General features: G+C 37.2%; 2 protein-coding genes across 2 annotated transcripts; both read left to right on the top strand.

Annotated features, from left to right (window-relative positions):
* The first annotated feature begins 1765 nt into the window (after positions 1-1765).
* On the top strand, positions 1766-14460 carry frg1 (FSHD region gene 1). The gene is made up of 9 exons (XM_061718982.1): positions 1766-1888; positions 3388-3455; positions 7056-7178; positions 9418-9475; positions 9752-9866; positions 11224-11328; positions 11516-11607; positions 13556-13666; positions 14291-14460. Exons 1-9 carry the CDS (start codon positions 1830-1832, stop codon positions 14325-14327), a joined length of 768 nt encoding a protein of 255 aa, XP_061574966.1. The 5' UTR covers positions 1766-1829; the 3' UTR covers positions 14328-14460.
* A 1581-nt stretch (positions 14461-16041) lies between these two features.
* On the top strand, positions 16042-20848 carry asah1b (N-acylsphingosine amidohydrolase (acid ceramidase) 1b). Its single transcript, XM_061718970.1, has 14 exons — positions 16042-16187; positions 16322-16368; positions 17962-18052; positions 18129-18215; positions 18339-18417; positions 18514-18588; positions 18682-18727; positions 18812-18956; positions 19098-19152; positions 19231-19312; positions 19557-19688; positions 19972-20095; positions 20216-20272; positions 20354-20848. The coding sequence occupies exons 1-14, from the start codon at positions 16119-16121 to the stop codon at positions 20441-20443; spliced, it is 1179 nt and encodes a 392-aa protein (XP_061574954.1). The 5' UTR covers positions 16042-16118; the 3' UTR covers positions 20444-20848.
* Positions 20849-20873: the final 25 nt, after the last annotated feature.

The following is a 20873-nucleotide window of genomic DNA, read 5'->3' as shown; positions in this document are numbered from 1 at the left end:
GGTTTGTGGTGTACCAAGGTTTTTAGCATTGTCACACACAAAACACTGAATTTGCAGCACTGCATATTCCCTAAAAGACTGGGTGAGTGGTTCCACCATTCCATAGTTGAGATGGTTTGGGCATCTGGTTAGGATGCTTCCTGTATGGCTCCCTAGGAAGGTGCTTCAGGCATGTCCAAACAAGCAAAAGCCCTGTGGCTGACCCAGGGTGCACTGGAGGAATCATATATCTCAGCTGATGTAGGAACACCTCAGTTATTCCCTCAGAAAAGCTAGTAATTGGGAAGAAAGACACCAAGGCCTCTTTAGTTAAGCTGCTGCCTCCATGACCCGAACTTAAATAGGCAGAAGATGGGTGGATGGATGGATGGATGTTTATTCTTTTGTAGTTGGTTTTACTAGGAAGACAAAAAAAATTAAGATCAGAAAACCATTAAAAAAAAAAGAAAAAAAGGTAATGTGGGTGGAGTGCTCATTCCTACCTCATAAATGTTTATTTCAGTGATTCCCATTTAGCCTCCTGCAGTGTTATTAGTTATGAGTTTGTGTAGAAAATATATTTAAAATTTCAGTCTTGGTCATGTACAGTTATAGCATCAAACTGTAACCCCCCTTTTTTATAGTCACAGTTAATTAATATATCTATGTAATTCATGTTATTCATTTGGTGAATGTCTGATCCTGCATTTGTGAGGCCAACTTTTCTTTTGTTTCTTTTGTAAATGAAAAGTAGAACACGTGTGTTGAAATATGACCACCTGCCTTAGATTGGTATCATAAATGTATTTGGTTTGTATGCAAACTTATCTCAGGTGATTTGGTAGCTCACTACTCCAAGTTGTAACACAGTGAGTCAAACTAGAAAGATGGAGGACTGCTGGTGGAGTAGGATTGGTATGTCATGTGCATTTTATCCCCAGTGCTTACAAAAAAAATCATCTAATAAAACTTTTTCCGTTAAAAAAAAAAAGTAATGTTTGTGTGTGGGGAGCATAAACGCATAACATTCTTGGAATTGCTCCATGAAATGTTTGCTATTATTAGTTATATTGGCATAATGTTAAACATTTTACTACAACTTAGGGAGAAGTCATGATAAATACATTTGTAGGCTACCTAGCCAATTTGATTAATACTCGGGACCTTCTTTGGATACTCTTTTTTAGTCTCCCCTACAAAGATCTAATTCTCCTTTTTTGTATTTCTTCTTGTTTAATTTACCTTTATTTATTTATTTATTTGCACAATGACAACAGTAAAGTTTTTTATCATACAAGGAAAAATAATTTGTGCAGGAGAGGAAAAGAAGCCCGAAGGGCTTATAAAAAATCCTCCCCCTCAATACAAAATCACCAAAACAAATCAATCAATAGAAAAAGAATAGAAAGGAAAAGAATACGTAAAAGAAACAAAGAAAAATACAATAAACACCCAAACAAAATATCTATGAAATGGCAATTTCATTTTAGTACGAATAGCCTGTTAATTTTGTCTATATAAAAGATACCCCATTAAGTTGGTCCTAATTAAGCTGGTCCTTTGGGATTAATAACGTTTTATTAAATTGAACTGAACTGAACTGAATTGATTTGTTTGAGGGAGTTTGATGGTAAATGTGCCTCTGCGGCTGCCGTAGTGTGTCCCAGTTTAAGGCTTATTTATGGTTCCGCGTTACACCAACGCAGAGCTGCGGCGTAAGTTACGCGAACCGTACGGTGCGCGCAGCCGCGTAGCCGCGTACCCTACGCCGTCGATTAAACGCGGAACCATAATTCAGGCTTTAGTGTTTACTCGATAAGCTAACTGCAAATGCTAGGCTAGCTGAAGAAATGTCTGAATATTCAACTGTAAAAACCACGAAACTGGTTTTGAAAGGTCAAGGTAAAGCGTAAGTATTCACCTTATTTGTAATCTGCGGTTGTGTGACTGTCTGGGTTATAAATGTCACCTGAAACACTAGTTTAAACCGTCACCGTGAGGACAGACTGGAGCTAGTTTGCTTTAAAGTTAAATAAACGTAGAAATGTATTCAGTTATCCTATAGGTTTGTACAAGTATCATACATCTTCTCATATTCATTTCTTGTTCTAGTTCGATGTTTTTGTATTTAATTTATATCTGTTAAGTCGGTACACAATATAAATACAGTCTATAATTATTATACACAGGACTGTCTTAGAAAATTAGAATATTGTGATAAAGTTCTTTATTTTCTGTAATGCAAAAATGTCATACATTCTGGATTCATTACAAATCAACTGAAATATTGCAAGCCTTTTATTATTTTAATATTGCTGATCATGGCTTACAGTTTAAGAAAACTCAAATATCCTATCTCAAAAAATTAGAATATTCTGTGAATCTTAATCTTGAACTGTAAGCCATAATCAGCAATATTAAAATAATAAAAGGCTTGCAATATTTCAGTTGATTTGTAATGAATCCAGAATGTATGACATTTTTGTTTTTTTAATTGCATTACAGAAAATAAAGAACTTTATCACAATATTCTAATTTTCTGAGACAGTCCTGTACAGCCCAGGTCCAAACACCATTAGAACAATATCTCATCCTTCCAGTGCTGAAATTAACCTATGACTAAAAAGCAGAGTTATTTTCTTACTGTATAGTTGAGAACTACTTTGTATGTTAAAATGTGGCATCTATTATGTAGTTTTATTTCAAGGAATTTATTTATTTGTAATTCAAAATTAATTGTTTTCATTCAGAACATCCGTCACTTTCTGTGGGATTTTATTTTAAAAAGAAAAGAAGACAAAATAACTAAGAAATATAAATTATCAGAATCAGGTTTATTTGGCCAAGTCAGGTCAAATAAGACAGTTATTTTCACTCACTCTACAGTAAATAGGCAAATGACAGCTCTTATGAATGTGTACAATTTTTAACAAAGTGAAAGGTGCAGCAGTATGAGGTAGATATGGTTATTGAAAGGTGCATTGTTACAGCATATGATTGTGGTTATTATTATTATTACCAGTGGACCAACTGTTCACCTCCTGTCTGTACACGGAGGCTTATGAGGTTTCTAAAATGAATTTTTCTCTGAATACTGAGATATGTTGTCTATTATCCAGGTCATTGTCCTCCTGAAAAGCTGTAGTGGATAGCAACTGGATTTATCTTTTTATTGGTTCTTGAAGATATGTCACCTGTCGTACAAAGGGCTTCTTCATTTCTATTTTTTTTTCTAATTTTCTAATGTGGTGGGGTTTAGGCTTATAAACTGTTTAAACTGAATAACTTATAAACTTATAACTATATAAACTGAATATGTTTAATTGCCTTTTTTTGGTGTAATTAAATGTGCAGTCTCTTTATTCCAAAATACAGTCAGATTTGATAATAGTATTTATTTTTCCACAGAAAGAAGAGAAAGCACAAGGATAAGAAGAGAAAAGCTGCAGACGAAGAGGAAAAACCCGACGTTGTCGGTAGGTGCATGTATTGCTGTTCTTAAATTCAGCTTTTGGCTAAAGAACACAAGGAAGATATTTTATATAAGATTTTTAGGTATTGCACAATGTTAACCATATTGTAGTTACTTTATGTATTTGATATTGCATTAATCCCTTAGCTTTAATATGAATCTGTAATAATGTGACACCCTTTTTTTTCAGACAATTACATTTATCACGAAAGATTAATTCAATTACGTAATTAAAATTAGTTCAACCATAAATTGGATGTTAATTATTAATAATCTGTCAAATCGTTCTTCCCTGCACATTATTTATGGGTCTTCCTGCCTTTAGTGTTGTTTTCACTAAGTGATATGATGTCTTATTCGATTGACAGACGATTACTCATGATGCCTTCCCAATATTATCCAGGATCCAGTCATCTTTGTTGCATATGACTAAATCTAACATGGCTTTATATCCCTGTGCTCTTCTGAATTCATCTGGTTGCTTCTGTCACATCATGAATATACACTATTAACACAATTATCATTAGAAGCTATGCATCACACTAAAGCCATGTGTGATTAATGCTGAATGCCCCATACATTTTTCATAATTTCTTCTCTCTAAACAATGCTCGTCCAGGACTACCCTGGTTTTTAAGATATAATTGGGAAAGTCTCATTTAAATCTGGCTTTTCTGCTCCTACGAAAGGGTCGCACCTTGCGTTGAACCCCCCAACATATACTCTTGTTAAGTCTTCTCTTTGCTGGAATAAAAATAAAAGTTTGCTAGAGAGAGTTCTTTGTCTGACTGAATGCTGTAAAGGGTTTTTGTTCTGAAAACCCGATTTTCGATTTCGATTTCGATTTATTTTTTGGGTAAAAATACAAAAGACAATGGAATAAATTGTTTCAAATATTTTATCTTTATTTTTAAAGAAAAATAGCAAACAAATTTCCCTATTGGGAATGAAGTGCAATTGAAAGATACTGTAAATCCTCCTTGAGTTTAGTAAAGTGACAACATTTACAATTTTCTTGACCAAACAAAGATGACTAGACAAGCTCTGTCTGTAATGCAGCCAGCTGCAAAAAAGGAAAATCGATTTTTTCCGATTTTCCTTTTTTTTTTACATCGTCTTGATTAATAAATCCGATTTAGATTTAAAATCGATTAATCGCACAGCCCTAATAGAAAGTCATCTGATAATTTGGTGCTTTCTACGTTGGATATTTCAACAGTATAGTCTTTCAGCGAGTGCTTTCATCCATTCATGTGGTGGATTGAAGTGCTTAGGGTCATTGCCCTATCTCAAGTCTCAAACGGTGCACAACAACCCTGACATTATCCTCTAGGACCTTCAAAACTTAGTTGTTACTCATGGGTTCTTCTTTACCTCATTGATGCTTCTCTGTTGTTCCTTTGGAGTCTTCCTGACTTAATATCCACTTCTAGATGATATTTAACTGTTGACCTTTGGAAACCAAAGACTTTATAAGATTACCTTGCATTTCTTATGCAGACCAACTGCTCTCAATATTATGTTTTCAGTGATATTTTGGCAAGTCATAGTTCACATGAGTAGATGCTACTTATGAACAACACATTTAAAAATATTGGATGTATTTATCCCTCAAAGGAGCACTTCATTTGGACTCCACATGTGTAAACTAATAAGTGTATGGGTTTTTGCACCTTTTTTCCACCAGAACTGTGAAGGCTTATTTAGTGTGGAATAACATGAGAAATTACACTTTCTGGTTTGTTATCAGCTTAATTACAATATTATTGTAATATTGTATCTGTGTGTTATTGTGACTTAAGGGGCAGATATACTTGTTGTTTGAGCCTGCGTTTGCATCCGTTTGCGTCCTCCACAACCGACTGCAACCTCGTTCGCGTAGAACGCGAGGAGAGAACGCCGTACCGGCGGTAACTGATTGGGGGCAGAGCCAGAGTTAGAAAAGTCATAAAATATTTTGTGGTAGTATTATAAACCAGCTGGTGGAATAACGGATAAATAAACAAGACACTGCTCTGCTTGTGATCTCATAAAGAAAACGGCGCCATCGGAGATGGTTTGTCGGGCCGTTCAACCAGAGTCGTCGGGAGACTGGAGAGCTCGTTCGTCCTGCTGATGCAGCAACTAATGATGAGAAACAGCAGCGATATTTCCGCATTTCCTCTGTTTCGTTTGACGACTTGTTAGATGGGATTGTTCCACTAATTCAGCTCAAAACCACACACGGCAACCCCGAGACCGCAGCAGAGAGCTGGCTGTCATCCTGCGCTACGGGGCGACAGGGACGAGCTGTAGCAGCCAGTTACACGCGTGGAGCGTGCACGCACATGTCGTCAGGCAATTCATTTATCGAAATATCTGGAGCAAAGTCGGTGTCGGTCAAGCGACTGAAGAACCTCTGTATCCAGCTCAGACGATTGATAGGTGGGCAAAACAGCACACCAGCATCATCACCGCTGCATCTTCCGACCAGCACGGACATAACGAGCAGGACTCTATCTGCACCCAGGACTGTGTTGATTTGCCGCAGCTGTTTTGACACGGATGTTTGTCACTGTGCAGTGGCGATGTGAATCATAAATGTGAGGATAACAGCTGCTGCTCAGCTTCTCTTCAAAACAGCCCACAAGTTTCCGACCTCCGCGTCAAGTCACTTTTGGTCAGCTGGTATCGGACCGGGACCAGCGCCACTCCCGTGCAGAGCGAGAACTGCAGGTCGCTTACGCGTTCAGTGTCTTTCGGGGGAACGTGCCTGTCGATGCATCAAACGAACGCAGAATACGCATGTCGGCCATGATGCATACGCGTTCTGAACAGCAAGTATATTCGCCCCCTTAGATGAAAATTAGATCATTCCAGGGTGTTCACATACTTTTTCTTGTCATTGTAATTAGTACTTTATTGTACCTTTTATGAATTTTAAAAGCTCCTTTGACTGCCTGTTGTGGTTTGATAACAACATTCTCTATAAGCAAACTCAATACTTCAAACAACTCTTGGGTGGCTTTGTTGATTGTGCGGGCGCACCATATACAGAAGCTATCGCCCTCGTGGTGGCACAGGTTCGAATCCCAGGCTGTCACTCTTTACTCCATCTTTCCCCCTCTCTCTATTCAAGTTTCCTGTCTAGCTACTTTTAAAATAAAGGCCACTCGAGCCATCAAAAAGTGAAAAAAACTAAAATCTTCAAGGAAAAATGTACTTTTGCTTAATGATAAAGGAGTAGTCTACACCAGTCTGTGAAAAGGTGTTCAAGTCAGTTATCCAATCATTTTGTCCCAGAAAAAGGGCAAGAGGCATATTGAAAGCGGCAGCCCTCAGACCAAAGTTGAGAGTGCAGTTGAATTCATATATAAATAAGTATATATAACTTGACTGTATCTTAGTAAATAGCCTACTTACAATCGCAGAAAAGTGCCAAAGACCAGGTAATGTAACTTTTTATCATCTTCAAATGAGAGCTTCAAATGTTGTCCAAAACAATAGAATATACTAAGGTAAAATGTGTTTTACTAAGATGTGAGTTAATCTTTTTGACACACAATGCTGTCATTTATTATTGCACCTTTTGAGTTTAATTTTTTTTTCTACTTCTTCTTACTAGATGGTTGGTGGACTGTCAGCAGTTATGGAGAAATTGCAGGAACAGTTGCAGTAGAGATGCAGATAAACTCATACATCCATGCCCTGGATACCGGGCTCTTCACTGTTGGTGCACCGCACAAAGGTAAGAGGAGAGACCTGGCAGAATCAGAGTTATAAAAATAATAATAAATCTTTATTACGGACTCAGAAGGTCCACACACATCCAACATACACAACCATTACATACTTTAAAAAAAAAAAACTAACATTTCATTTCATGTCATCCATAAGATCATCTGAGAAGACATGTCCAAGATATTTCAATTCCTTAGTCATATCTAAAGAACCATCTGAAAGGTGGAAGGCAGGAAAAAACAACTTCTTGTCCTCTCTAGATCTCACGACCATGACCTTACTTTTTTTGGCGTTATAGTTAATATCAAAATTCCTGCCATAGTGTGTGCATATTCTTAACAGTTGTTGTAACCCAGCAGTATATGGACAGAGTACAACAAGGTCATCAGCGTACATGATGATTATCATTTTGGAGGTTCAATTTCTTCATTAAGCTTGTTGCTTTTTACCAGTACAATAGAAATAAAAGTACAAGATAAAAAAGTATTGTAATTGTTTTTCATGTGTTGTATAAAACATTTGAACTACTAAATCAATGTTTTTGCAATTGTATTGAATACTTTTGCATCACTGTTTCTTAAACACAATAAATAATATAAATATAAAAGAATATTTTCATATTACAACAGTTTTTTTTTATTTTTGTTGATTTATTTCATCAAGAGTCTGTATTTTCACACAAGGAGTTACCATAATTCAATAACTCCAAATGCTGTAAGCGTAAACTTCTACCTATATACCAAAGACACCTAAGGTCTTAAGAAATTATTTTCTCTTAGTGCAGCTGTGAGAAGAATTTGAAAATAGGACAAGTTAAAATGACTATATTGAAGAGGTCAAAAAATAAATAAAAGCAAAGCTTGGGAGAAGTTGGAAGCTGTCCTTCCCATGAATGTGCACTGCCCCTTTAGTCTAGGATAGAATCTGACTAATCAGTGCAATCCCCACTTTATGACATAGTTGATGTACGAAAGTGTAGGACGCAAGACCGTATTTCAGGATTTTAACTGCGTTTATCTTTGCATAGAAATACAAAAACACCTCATACATCATTTTTTTGACCTAGTGAATGACATGAAAGGTACAAATTCATCAATGCGACCCTCCTGATAAGTCCAGAAACACAGAAAAGCATGCCATCTCCATCTTTGAATAGGTTAGAATTTAAACTTGTGCTTAGGTTAGGTGAAGGATGTGGGCTTTGCAGTTATGATAATACGTTTTTTCTTCAGTGCACAAAAGAAGTATGTAAATATATAAGTGGTAAATCCAGAGACGAGTCAAAAAGCTGCAAAATGTAAGTGAATTGAGAAGTGCAGAAAATAACTGATTCCTCACTTATTTTTGACTTTAGGCACTTCTAAGGCAGTGATGCCCCTTAGCAAAAGTCTGTGCTGAAAGAGACACTAACAATTAATTCATCTAATGTTTGGTGAGCACCATTGAATATGTCTAAGATTGGAACATACAGTTCTCTCAGTGGGCTTTCATCCTCTGCATGCATATAAGCCCATTTCTAAGAGATGAAAGAGGCTGCAAGCTGGCTATATAGAAAAGGAGATTAGAGATTTCCCCCTCTTTCTTTTTCTCTTTCTTCTTTTAAGAACACAGACACCACACTGTGGTTGTTAGTCTTTTAGAAAGCTGCAAAACTGTTCACATTTACTTACTGGTCAGAGAAGCCCCGTGGACGTTCTTTCAGGCAATTCGAAGGGTCACTGTGTGACATATTCCGCAGATGATTAGCCTTTTGAAAGAGCAGCATATGGCTCATTATCCCTCCACTTTATCTGTGCTTTTGCCATCAATGTCTTAGCATTGACCTGAATCCTGTGTGAGGCGCTACGCATTTCTAAAAGTTTCTGTAAATGCCAAAAAATGGAGTAATCACAGGCAGGCCAGTGTTATAAAAGAAATTGTACCTCATGGAGCTCCAGTATCAAGTAAAGCATTTAAATGCTACAAAAGAGACCTTTTCATGAATGTCTGGTTTCTGAGCAGAAAGGCCCTTTGGCGTTAAAAGGTTTTCATTCTAAATTTTAAGAATTCATGAGTAAAACAGGATTTTATTCATTAATTGTTGCTGTTTTTTTTTTTTTGTGCAAAATGATTACCGGGGTAATCGAAAAATTAAGCCTCAATCACTGCTCCTAACAAAAGAAGACAATGGGGGAAATATAGCATTATCCAGAAGTTTTGGTAATGAGTGCAAAGTCTTAAAAAGGTTAAAGTTTGATATGTTTCAGATGATGAGGGACCAGACCCACCGGAGCAGTTTACTGCCATCAAGCTCTCAGACACACGGTGGGTTCGCCTCTCTCGCCAGTGGCTTTATTACCCCATTTCTTCATTTTATATTCATCATCTGTTTTATTGTCCAGATGGACACTTGTAATTTACCAACCAAGAAGCAATCAGCCCTTGAAGATGTGCTGCCTGTTACACAGCTTTTTCTTTTGCATTAGTTTTAGTGATGGATCTCAGATTCATACTGCATTTATTGAACCTTTCTTGCCACCAAGAAAAACATTTCCTTTGGAAAGCCGACAGAAATTGATGTGGTAGTTTTTGCTTTTCTAGGATAGCTTTGAAATCTGGATATGGAAAGTTCCTGGGCATCAACTCTGAGGGTTTGGTGGTTGGGCGCTCCGATGCCATCGGTGCAAGAGAACAATGGGAACCAGTCTTCCAGGATGTGAGTAAATCTTCACATTTTCTTTTTTTTTTTAATGAGTGCTGGCCAGCAGTTCAAAAATGTCACAGGGTTTAGGTTCAATTAAACGTTAAGCAGTGTATTTTCAGAACCCACTGGTGACTGGATGTTAGAGTTAACCACATTCACTGCTGCAGGCTTGTTGATTACAATGACAATACTGCTTTGTTCTTAATTTTCTTAATTATCAAAAGGTCTGCTTAAGGGCTCCCGTTCGATTTTCCATTTATTTGCAATACTTTAGCGTCTAGACTGTGTGGCTTTATGGTCTGAGGAGATAGTTTGGGTTTAATTTAATTTGGGGGGGGCATTGTTACATTGTGCCAGCATTTTTTTTCTTGAATAGAAGCAAAAGGCAGCAGCATAAACATTTCATTTGCACAGTGTTACTGAGCAATGAAGTACTTTGTTTTAAGAATAGCAAGAACAGTTCTTAGTTGTACTTTTCAGAACTTTACTGGCTAAGTATTCAAATTGAATACATACGTCTTTTTTATTTGTTGTCAGCGGTTCTCACCAGACAGTCACAGGAATATACACATACAAACATTACTAAAAGTCAAAATATGATCATATAGCTGTAATTAAAAAAAAAAAAAAAAGTTGAGCTTGTTTTGTTTTTTTTTTACAAATAGCAGGGTGAGATACAAGTACAACTTCTCAGGTATGACCTTTGTCAGGTTTTTGTTTGACATATGATGGAAACTGAGTCATTTGGGTCTTTGATAAAACACTTAACAGTTTAAATGACAGTGGAACTAATCTTTGGTTTCTGCTTTGGTAAAAGTAAATCAAAACTACATGTTGGTGTAAAGAATATAGATCAAAGAAAAAAGAAAGCGATTTAAAGTTGCTCACAGTCCCCTGGATCAACAAATTTTGTGTTCCAAAACCGACAACAGTCTTCTCCAGATTTCCCCATTTTGGATATCAAAGTCAATTCTCGAGAAACCAGACTAATTCTTCATATCGAAAAGGGGAAATAATTAGGACGGCTGGTGATCACTTGTTTGAATTAAATCCTAAAACTGCTGTTGTGCCAGTGTGTATGGGTTTTTTTCTTTTTTTGTAACACTGTCTGCAAGGGCTGTTGTTTAGATTGATGAAGAGCTTTTACTTCCAGTCATAAACAACCAATTCAACATGCACAGTGCATGCACGTTTACATGAGATTACACAGCTTCCCTTGACGATTTGTTGAGACTGAAAACTTTCAACCTTCTGACTCTGTAATGTCAAACATCAGGCAATCTTTCATGCTTGTGGCAACAACCATAAAGGTACAATGCAATTGTACTTGATCTACTTCTTCCTCTGTTTTGTCTGTGTCCTGCCTCAGGGAAAAATGGCTCTTATGGCAGCAAATAGCTGTTTCATCTCCTACAGTGACAGCGGGGACATCGAGGCCAAGAGCAAGACGGCAGGAGATGGCGAGATGCTGAAGGTGATGTTTAAATTGAGTTCCTCCCTGAGGTTGCATGTTAATCCTTTGGATTTAAGCATGCAGTCTCTGAGGGGAAATTTGTGTTGAAAGAAAGAGAGGAAATGTTTGTGTTACAGAGGTCACTGTATTGTTATTTAAAACACAACTTGTCTTTCTTTGTGTTTCGTCTTCCCAAAATGATTTACAGATCCGAACAAGTACGGAACGGGAAGTCAAACACAAGGATGACCTTGCAGATGAAGACCGTGGTAACGTGAAATCCTGTGAGCTCAATTATGTGTAAGTAACTTGGGCTGCTGATAAACATAATGCTTATTTAGCACACAAGTAAGCACGTCAAAAAGATGAGATGAATCCATACTGGGTTCTTTCTGCATATATTATAATTAACTGTTTGTTTTCTGTAAAGTTAAGATTAAATTTAGTTCTGCATTTAATGTTCTGTTTAATCAATAAGCCAATCAGAAGTTTATTCTAACAAGTGCAGTCTCTAGAGGATGCTGTTCATAGGAATGTTGAATACAAACCAGAATGCTCCGTGTTTCAATAGGACACGTCTCAGAAAAGTATTTCATTTGTGAAACATTTCATGTTTTCATGTTGAGCTAGAGGAAATATTAGAAAAGGAGTCATTAGATGCTTATGAGGAGTTCAAGATGGATACGGAGCAGAGAACACAAACAAGGTTTTCATTTCATTCAGCTGAAGCTTTTCCATCTCATTTGCAGATCAATTAATCATTTTAGCACCGAATAATATGTGATTCAAATAACATAAAAGTAATCTTCTGAGCAGTTGGAATTGGTCACCAGCTGTGAGACAGAACTCAGCACTCTTACCGATCAAGTTCTGTACTTTCCATATCAACTTTTAGGTAACTTTATACTTAAAGGTGACATTTCAGAGTAATGGGTGATGTCCTCTCTACACAGTGAATCTCTTGCATACTAAAGATCCCATTCCTCTACTATGAATGGTCAAGATGTGTACAGAAAGTGACGATTCTCCAAAATTATTATAATAATATAATCTGTTTTATGTTTGATGCATTTTGATTCCAGTGTTCATTGACATAAGACATTTCTTCTGAGTTAAGGACTTTAACGTGAGAAAATATGTAAAGGTTTTCTCTGAATTATTAAATCTTGACAGTTTGTGAAAATAGTCCTAAAAGCTGTTGCCTCATTGTATTAGTAGTGATGCCACATGTTTCATTACACTTTGATATGGTATTGTTTATTAAGGATTGCAGCCTTCTCTAAAATCTGTGCTAAAGAATTTTATTCAGACAGTGAGAGGAGAAAAGAGAACAATATTTGTGATTATTCTCACATTGTGTCTCTCTACATTTGCAAGATTTTAACGACAGGATTGCATTCTTGAATAAGATCACGCCTTTAAGCATTCGCCTCATCAGTCCCACGCCTCAGTTACAATTGATGGTCTGTTGTTTGAGCGTGATGAGAAAGCAGACACTACATTTCAGCTTCTGAGGCTGCTGGTGTTTTATATACAACCCTGTCCGCGGCCTATTAAGTTCCAGGCAATATGTCTGAAGCCGCTTTTTGCTTGGCATGCTTTGGCTTGTGTTCCTACTCTATTATTTGTTTTAGATGAATGTTGGGGAAATTGACTCATCATGCTGACATGTTGATAATGGCTGCCCTTGAGCCTGTGTCTTGATGTAGTGTTTAGCTTCTAAAAGGCTTTTCAAGATGGAGTGCCATTTCAGACTCATAAAACACAGGCCGCGCAAACTAGAAATCAAAGAAGTTCATGACAACAGGCCTCAGTTGTTTATCGCACTGCTCTGTAATAGTTTAACATATTCATATACGATATATTGTATTCAGATAAGATATTTTACAAAGCTGACATCATAATGTTCATGTCCCAGATTGCACTGCAACATTTCTAAAATTCCTGTAAAACTTCCACACAGTGCTGAAGATGTGAAAATGGGGCACAGCATATGTTGGTAGGCTCAGCCTTTCACTGCCACTGTCAAACTTTAAGTAGCTGTAGCTGTACTTAATACTCGTACACATTATCTGGATTTTAGTTTTTAAGACTTAGCAGCTTAGAGCCTCAGTGTCAGGAAGACTGGTGGAAATTCTTATAATTTTGAGTGTGTATGAGTGTTGGCATATGTGTAGTTGGTAGGGAGTCATTCGGCTCTGTGTATTCTTTTATTGCAGTGTTATTAATGCTTATGTTTCTATTAAAGGAAAAAGTTTCAGAGTTTTCAAGATCGGCGGCTCAGGGTTAACGAGGAAGATTCCTCCAACCTAAAGAAAGCCAGAACGGATGGGAAATTTCATGAAGAGTTGCTCGACAGGTATGAAAACAAGAGTGCTTTCTGTACTGTTGCTGTACTCCACTCTGCACCAAGTGTTTTTTGTCTAATCCTGCAAACAGACAAATAAGCAAATGACAAAGATCACCTCTATAAGATGTGCCACCACTCTGGAAGGAATAAGCTCATTATGTGCTTCCTGTCAAACACTTATCATAAGTTCTTATGTGATTATCTCAAAAGAGCATTTGAATAAGAACATACCCAATTAAATCTCAAAAATAGTCCTTTCACTCAGTTCATAGGGCCTTCTAGCTGTGAGACGGCTGCACTACCAGCTGCGCCGCCGTGCCCCCCCCCCCCTTTCCTTTGGATGAATGTTTGAATTAATTTCTACCTTAATACATTTTATACACAAATGTCATAGAAAAAACTAAACACAATAGAAAGTTGACTAGATCAATTATGTCAAGAATAGCACTAACCAAAGCAGAACTTTCCAAGTTAGAGAACAAAAAAATAACAACAACCGTTTACATCAACAACTGAATATACATGCATTTGACTGGTATTAGAGATGTTTACATTGGTCATGAATGTAATACTAGAAATTAAATGCATTGTCAAACTGCAACAATGAGAATAAAATGTCTTTTGTCATTATAGGAGAAGCAAAATGAAAGCAGACAGGTACTGCAAATGAAGACTCGCTGGATTTCTGCCATGTCCTTTACATGTTTTTAGATTTTTGTTGATGTAGTCATCTGACATGCTACTGGAAGTTACCTTTTTCCCAACTTTTTATATGATTGAATAAACATATTATGGATAAATCAGACTTGCTTTTTCGTTCGTCTTCTATACCCTTATGTTCATGTTTTGAGGACCTAAAATGAACTCCATGTTACTCAGTGACCATTTTACTTGTGAATAATTAACTGTGATTATCTTTTCCCCTGGAGCAACCACCAGGGCATTGGTGGCTACAGTATGTACTTTATGTTTGGAATACTTCTACAACAATTTTAAGTTTTATGTTTCAGTCAAGTAGTGCATAAGATGTTACATAAATATGAACTATATAAACAAACTATATGTTGTATGTTACACAGATATTTGTAAGGAACTGTGTTGTTAAAACAGGAGTTAGAGGTTGTGGTGGTGTGGGGGGTCAACCATATTACCGGTAATACAAAGAATTTACATTGAACACCAGTAACTGTGTTCACTCATCAGATTAATTTGATGGGTGACTGAATCCAGATTGCACCCTGGCCCACAGAGGACAAAATCCAGATGTATGTAAGAGCACAGCTGTCGGGGGCGTTTTTACCCAGGTCTCATCTTTGCATAATCCCTCCATGTTACGGCCATAAAGAGTACTAGTGAGCTGATAGGAAGCCAAATTAAAGCTACTCAGTGACGCTAAATTGTGGTTAACAAACATGTTTGCGAACTGTTGCACAACAGTCTTACACAGGTAATGTTTAAAGCAAAAAATCATTCGCTACCAGATAACATTCAGAAATTATTTGTTGGGAGGGAAGGAGGTTATAATTTAAGGGGTAACCTAAACTTCAAATCTTTACTTGTGCGTACAACAAAAATAAGTTTTTGTGTATCAGTTTGTGGAATTAAATTGTGGAATGGTTTGAATTTGGAATTAAAATAATGTACAAACATAAAACAATTTTAGAAGAAATATAAAGAAATTATTTCAGGTATAAAAGTGAAGACTGTTTAAAGATCACCAGCTGTGTGTTCTGCTGTCTTTGTATGATTATATACTTGGATATACGTATTATATTTATATCATAGTTATATTATATTTATATCATAGTTATATTTATGATTGTAAAAATGATATATATTTATACAAATTAGTGTATAGTATTAAAAAATAATACAGACATATAATTTATGTTTAGTTGTGGAAAGGGGGTGGGATTAAATACATTTATACTTCCTCCCACTCCTTTTCGAACATGTAACTAAAATATGTGTTTTGATGATGTTTTTTTTTATGTGGTGGAATGCCCGCCTGTATTTGTTTTCTTATCTTTTTTCTTGTTTTTTTATACATGTTCGAAATAAACAACGAACGAACGAACTGTTTAATGTAAAAAGCTGGTGTCACATGATGAAATTAATGCTAACTACCAGGAATGGTTTTGTCCTTTCATTTCATACAGTCTGGAAAAGACCATTTCATGGGAGGGTGGAGGTTCCTATGTCGGTTTGTGAATCATTGTGTAAGAAGCTGAAGCCTTTTAACAACATTTTTATTTATATATTTTAAATAAAATGTGTGTGTATTAATAGGGTGTATTATCATTATTGATTTATAATGTTTTTTATGTTATTTGGAGGAGTCAGTCTCCCCCTCTAGGAATGGTTTGGCTCGGTGTCACGCTGAAGACTGAAGCGACTTCCGTACATAACAATGTGACGCTGCCTGAAACTGTCACTGCCACTTCAGATTGACGCTTACAAAATGAACATCCACGGTTTCCTCGTTTTGGCCGCTTTATTATCCGTCACATCGACACAGTTTGTACCACCGGTAAATGTCTTTCTTTTTTTTTGCTCAGGGATTAGGGAATATTATTGTTTTCAAAGCTTGAGATGGGTTGTCTTGTGTGCATTATGTTGTGATCTAGTTATTTACAGTTCTAAATGTCATTTATTCATTTGCAGTTTACAGAGGACTGTCGGACGAACATGTATCCACCAAATGGTCCCACGTAAGTGTCAGAAATGTTGTTAAACACTAACAGAAACTTGGTGTTTCATAAGTAAACCGAATCACCGACATGTTTTCTCACGTTTCCTAACTGATGCCTTCAGGTGCTGCTCGTAAATGTAACATTCTTCAGGTGCAACGTTTACATGGGCAGTAGATATACATTATCAAGCAATGTGAAGTGATGTCTGTCCCGTAAGTGTACGAGAAAGATGAGAAATTAACATGCAGACATCTTTTCACTGATTGGCCATTTGCATTTTTTCGAGGCAGCCGCTGTCTTTTGTAACAACTGAATAGACTCAGACAATGTTATCTGCTTTGTCCTCTGTGTTGAAAATGATTAGACCATAATCAATTAATCACTTAAGTAATTCATCAAGCAGGAATGCCAAATATTTGTGTGGACATCAGCTAGCTTTTCCTCCATATTTGTGTGTATGGCTTTAATATATTAACTTTGATTTTTGGATTATAATACAGTTGTTATTAGATGAAAAAACAAAAAAAATTGGCTAATTGTTTAAAAATCCTAATAACTGATCTTAGCCTTTTGGGCTGTAAGTCAATGACCCTGTTTTCCTACCAGCCCCACAGAGATTTAAGGGCCTTGTAAAGTTTAAGATCCATTTCTTGTTCATTTTAACCTGTATCTCCTGCGTGTATGATTTTATGGTATCTGGCAGAGTTGTAGATTGCAGCAAACGGATTACATATCCCAGCTCACCTATTACAGATCACAGCTCACCTTCTAGCAGTATATTATTTGACTTCATTAATGAAATTATGAAATTATTATTATTATTATTATTAATATTCACTCCTTCAAGGCAGTGAATCGCCTGAATGTTGACACTACATCTGTAATCTATAATCCCTTTAATCAGTCAAGATGTGCGCATTTCCTTTATAACCACGTTTTTTGTTATCTTGTTTTCTAATAGTAACCACATACAAGCATACCACATGATTCCTAGCTATCTGTAGGACTTGAATCATTGATGTCAAAGTGTTTCTTCCCATCTAGCCTTTTACTTTAATTGGCAACATTAATATTTACAGTACTTGAAGGCAGCATAACTGACTAGTTGCTTTATGAAAACATGATTTATTGGTAATATTAAATGTGCTCAGTTAAAGGTAAGGTAAGATATTTTTACTTGATTTGTAACCCAGAACACTTTTTGTTGCGATATGGGACTATCTATTCACCATCTGCTTGCTGCCTATCTCTTAATTCCTAATAAGAAGAAGTCTTCATACACTCCCATGGCTCTGTGGCCTGGAGACGATCAAACCTGGCCTCCAGAACTAAAACAAACATTCCTCCAGCCAGTCAAAGGCAGGGGAAGGGTTCATGACTATGGATTTGGTTTCACTTCTGAAAAGTGTATTTACGATGGGGCATCTTTTCTTGAAGAGTATTGGATGGAGGAGTTAGCACTCTGGTTTGTTGATGTTTTCTCCAAATGTCAATAGACATAACATCCAGAAACAACTTTCTCTATATTTTATGTTCATGATGTTCAAAATCAATTCGTTGCAATGACCATTAATAATGCTGTGAACGGCATACTTGATCTCTTCTTACCAGGTTGAGAGGACCTGTCGGTTGGTACACAGTGGACCTCGACCTGCCGCCCACAAAGAGATGGACAGAAGTGATCACTGACAAAAAAAATGATGTAAGACAATTGCAAAGTTCTGCAAAGTACATTCCAGGTCATGCAGAAACATTAACTGAAGACGTCCTTTTTTCAGCTGGTGGCCATGGTTCAGGCCATCAAAGACTTGGCCGATGCTTTTGTGCCCAGTGGAAGGCTGATAGAGCTGGTTGACATCACACTGGTGGGGGTTATTTTATACTCTGAAATGTGTTTCTCCGGTGAATCTTGTGTATATTTTAACCATCACCATGACATTTTTTTAAAAGATTTTTTAAAAGAGTATATTGTGTTTTCTCTTCTGCAGCCTTTAATGGTGGAAACGCTACCAAACCCATTTAAAGATGAAATCAAAGGAATCGCGGCTGTTTCAGGGGTTCCACTTGGTAAAATAAAGTCAATGAATGATTAAAAAAATCAATTCTATGAGATGCAAAGGGGGAAATAAAAGCCCTACCGATTTCTGTCCTTTTTTTTTTTAGGTGAAGTTGTCTTGTTCAATGTCTTCTATGAGGTGTTCACCGTGTGTACATCTGTTGTAGCAGAAGATGAAAAGGGTGAATCAGCCGGACACGTCCAGTTTTGTCAAAGCCGCTGATATATATGAAAATAAAGTTTATTGAAATTTCTGAAATGCTTCACTCTTGCAGGTCATCTGTATCATGGAAGAAATTTAGACTTTGGATTATTTATGGGGTAAGAACATCACAGTTCCTGTACTTTAAATGTATAAGCAAAGTCTGGGCTCAGGTGTGTTAAAGAACTTGTGCCTCTTTGCAGCTGGGATGCGAAAAACAAGTCGTGGACGATCAGCGAGAAGCTAAAGCCTCTGGTGGTCAACCTTGACTTCAAGAGGAAGAACCAGACGGTGTTTAAGTCCACGAACTTTGCTGGATACGTTGGCATGCTGACTGGCATCAAGCCTGTAAGTCTTTTCATGTCGGGACTGAAGACTCAGTCAGCATTAAACATCACAGAAGGCTGGAAAAAGCGTTTGAGCTGTGCATGCTCTTTGCAGTTTCGGTTCTGAAAAAAAAGATAAAAAAATGTCTTTCCTGTCTTCCAGAAAGCCTTTACTCTGACTATGAACGAGCGCTTCAGCCTTGATGGAGGATACATTGGTGGGTTTTTAGTCGCAGTTTTGACACATGCACTATGAAGTGTTTTCTTGCCACCACATTTAACCTGCTCACTTTCAGGAATCTTGGAGTGGATCTTGGGACAAAGAGATGGGATGTGGATGAGCTTTCTCACTCGATCTGTCCTCGAGAATGCAATCAGGTATCCTCCTTTAGCTGAGCAGTTTTTGGCCACCAATTGTTGTCCATCAATGTTTCAACATATAAGCAGTAAATATTGTGTAACATGCAGTAGTATTTTAGAAAAACATAATTATTAGAAAAACAGACATTTATTTTTTAAAGTAACTTAAATCTCAACGGGATCCTTCAACACCCTGGACAGAACATATGTTCCATGTTTGTGTATTTCAACTGAATATTAAGTCTTATCCTGATCCCGCCAGCTATGAGGAAGCCAAAAACCAGCTGGCTCAGACCAAGCTGCTCGCTCCAGCATACTTCATCCTGGGAGGAAATCAAACAGGACAGGGCTGCATCATCACCAGGTCCAGACTGCTCAGCATAGATGTCTTGGAGTAAGTACTGAAGCTCAGCGTTTTAGAGCATTTCATGTCAGCCATGATTCTTTGATGATACATTTTCAGAACTCTGCTTGTTAAGACTGTATGCCAGTTCCCCGTTAAAAGTGAAGATGGTGGAAGAAGTTGATCACAAGTCTCTGACGTGTTCATCATGTGAACTTTTTCCTCAAACAGGAACTAATGACATCTTGTCATTTGATTTTTACTGTTTCACGTGGGAGTTTTTCTGTGGCTTCAGGTCACATATTGATGTTTTCAATGACTTATTGAACCTCAGGATTGACCTGAAGCTGGGCCGGTGGTACGTTCTGGAAACAAACTATGACCACTGGAAGGAGCCTTTCTTCCTGGATGACCGCAGGACTCCTGCCATGAAGTGCATGAACCAGACCACACAGACGGTGAGTACTGAGGATTGGTCACAGCTTTGTCGCGCGAGTCTTGTGATGCTTTTAGGACTGAACTTTGATCGTGCAAATGTCCTGTTTCACAACACAGCTGATCTGTCACTTCTTTTACAGAACATCTCATTGAATGCTCTGTATGATGTGCTCTCAACCAAACCAGTGCTAAACAAGGTGAGCGTTTTTCATTTATACATGACAAGCTTGATATAGTTGATGTGTGCATGTTATAATCATGTTTTTCTGTCTTTTCAGCTGACCACATACACCACACTGATGCAAGTATCTGAAGGCAAACTGGAGTCGTACATCCGTGACTGTCCAAACCCGTGCATGCCGTGGTGATCCTCTGAACACCAGCTCCTGTGGTTATGTTGCACTACGTGGAGAAAAACTAAACTGATTTTAGCATCAATCTGAGCTTCAAGTGTTTGCACTGTAAATGATACGAACCGGTTCGTGAGACTGTTATTTTTGACTTCTGGGATTTGTTTTTTGCAGAGTAAAGATTTACTGTAACCTCTGAAGATATTAAATCTTCATCACCAAAGAATCAAACCTGTAAATGTAACTCGTCTTTGACTACAATTATATTTGTATTGTTGCAGTAGAGTTTCTGTGGTTGAGGGACCCTTTTTTTTCCCCAAACGTGCTATTCATTTCACCAACTGATACTGACAAATGTGCATTACTTCCACTTACTTCATTTTTCCCTTTTTCGATGACTAATAAAGGGATTTACAAATGTGATGCTCTGCTTGTTTTAAATGCCATT

Source organism: Cololabis saira, chromosome 1 (assembly GCF_033807715.1).
Source record: "Cololabis saira isolate AMF1-May2022 chromosome 1, fColSai1.1, whole genome shotgun sequence".
NCBI lineage: Eukaryota > Metazoa > Chordata > Actinopteri > Beloniformes > Belonidae > Cololabis > Cololabis saira.
Note: the sequence above shows the minus strand (reverse complement) of the source record. Positions and strands in the feature narration are given on the sequence as shown.

Excerpts from the sequence above, each read along its gene's own strand:
- frg1 (XM_061718982.1), top strand. The coding sequence starts at position 1,830 with ATGTCTGAATATTCAACTGTAAAAACCACGAAACTGGTTTTGAAAGGT. Across the intron at positions 9,867-11,223 it reads GGGAACCAGTCTTCCAGGAT|GGAAAAATGGCTCTTATGGC; the intron begins GTGAGTAAATCT and ends GTCCTGCCTCAG. Across the intron at positions 11,608-13,555 it reads TCCTGTGAGCTCAATTATGT|GAAAAAGTTTCAGAGTTTTC; the intron begins GTAAGTAACTTG and ends TTTCTATTAAAG.
- asah1b (XM_061718970.1), top strand. The coding sequence starts at position 16,119 with ATGAACATCCACGGTTTCCTCGTTTTGGCCGCTTTATTATCCGTCACA. Across the intron at positions 18,418-18,513 it reads TGTTTCAGGGGTTCCACTTG|GTGAAGTTGTCTTGTTCAAT; the intron begins GTAAAATAAAGT and ends TTTTTTTTTTAG. Across the intron at positions 18,589-18,681 it reads TGTAGCAGAAGATGAAAAGG|GTCATCTGTATCATGGAAGA; the intron begins GTGAATCAGCCG and ends TCACTCTTGCAG.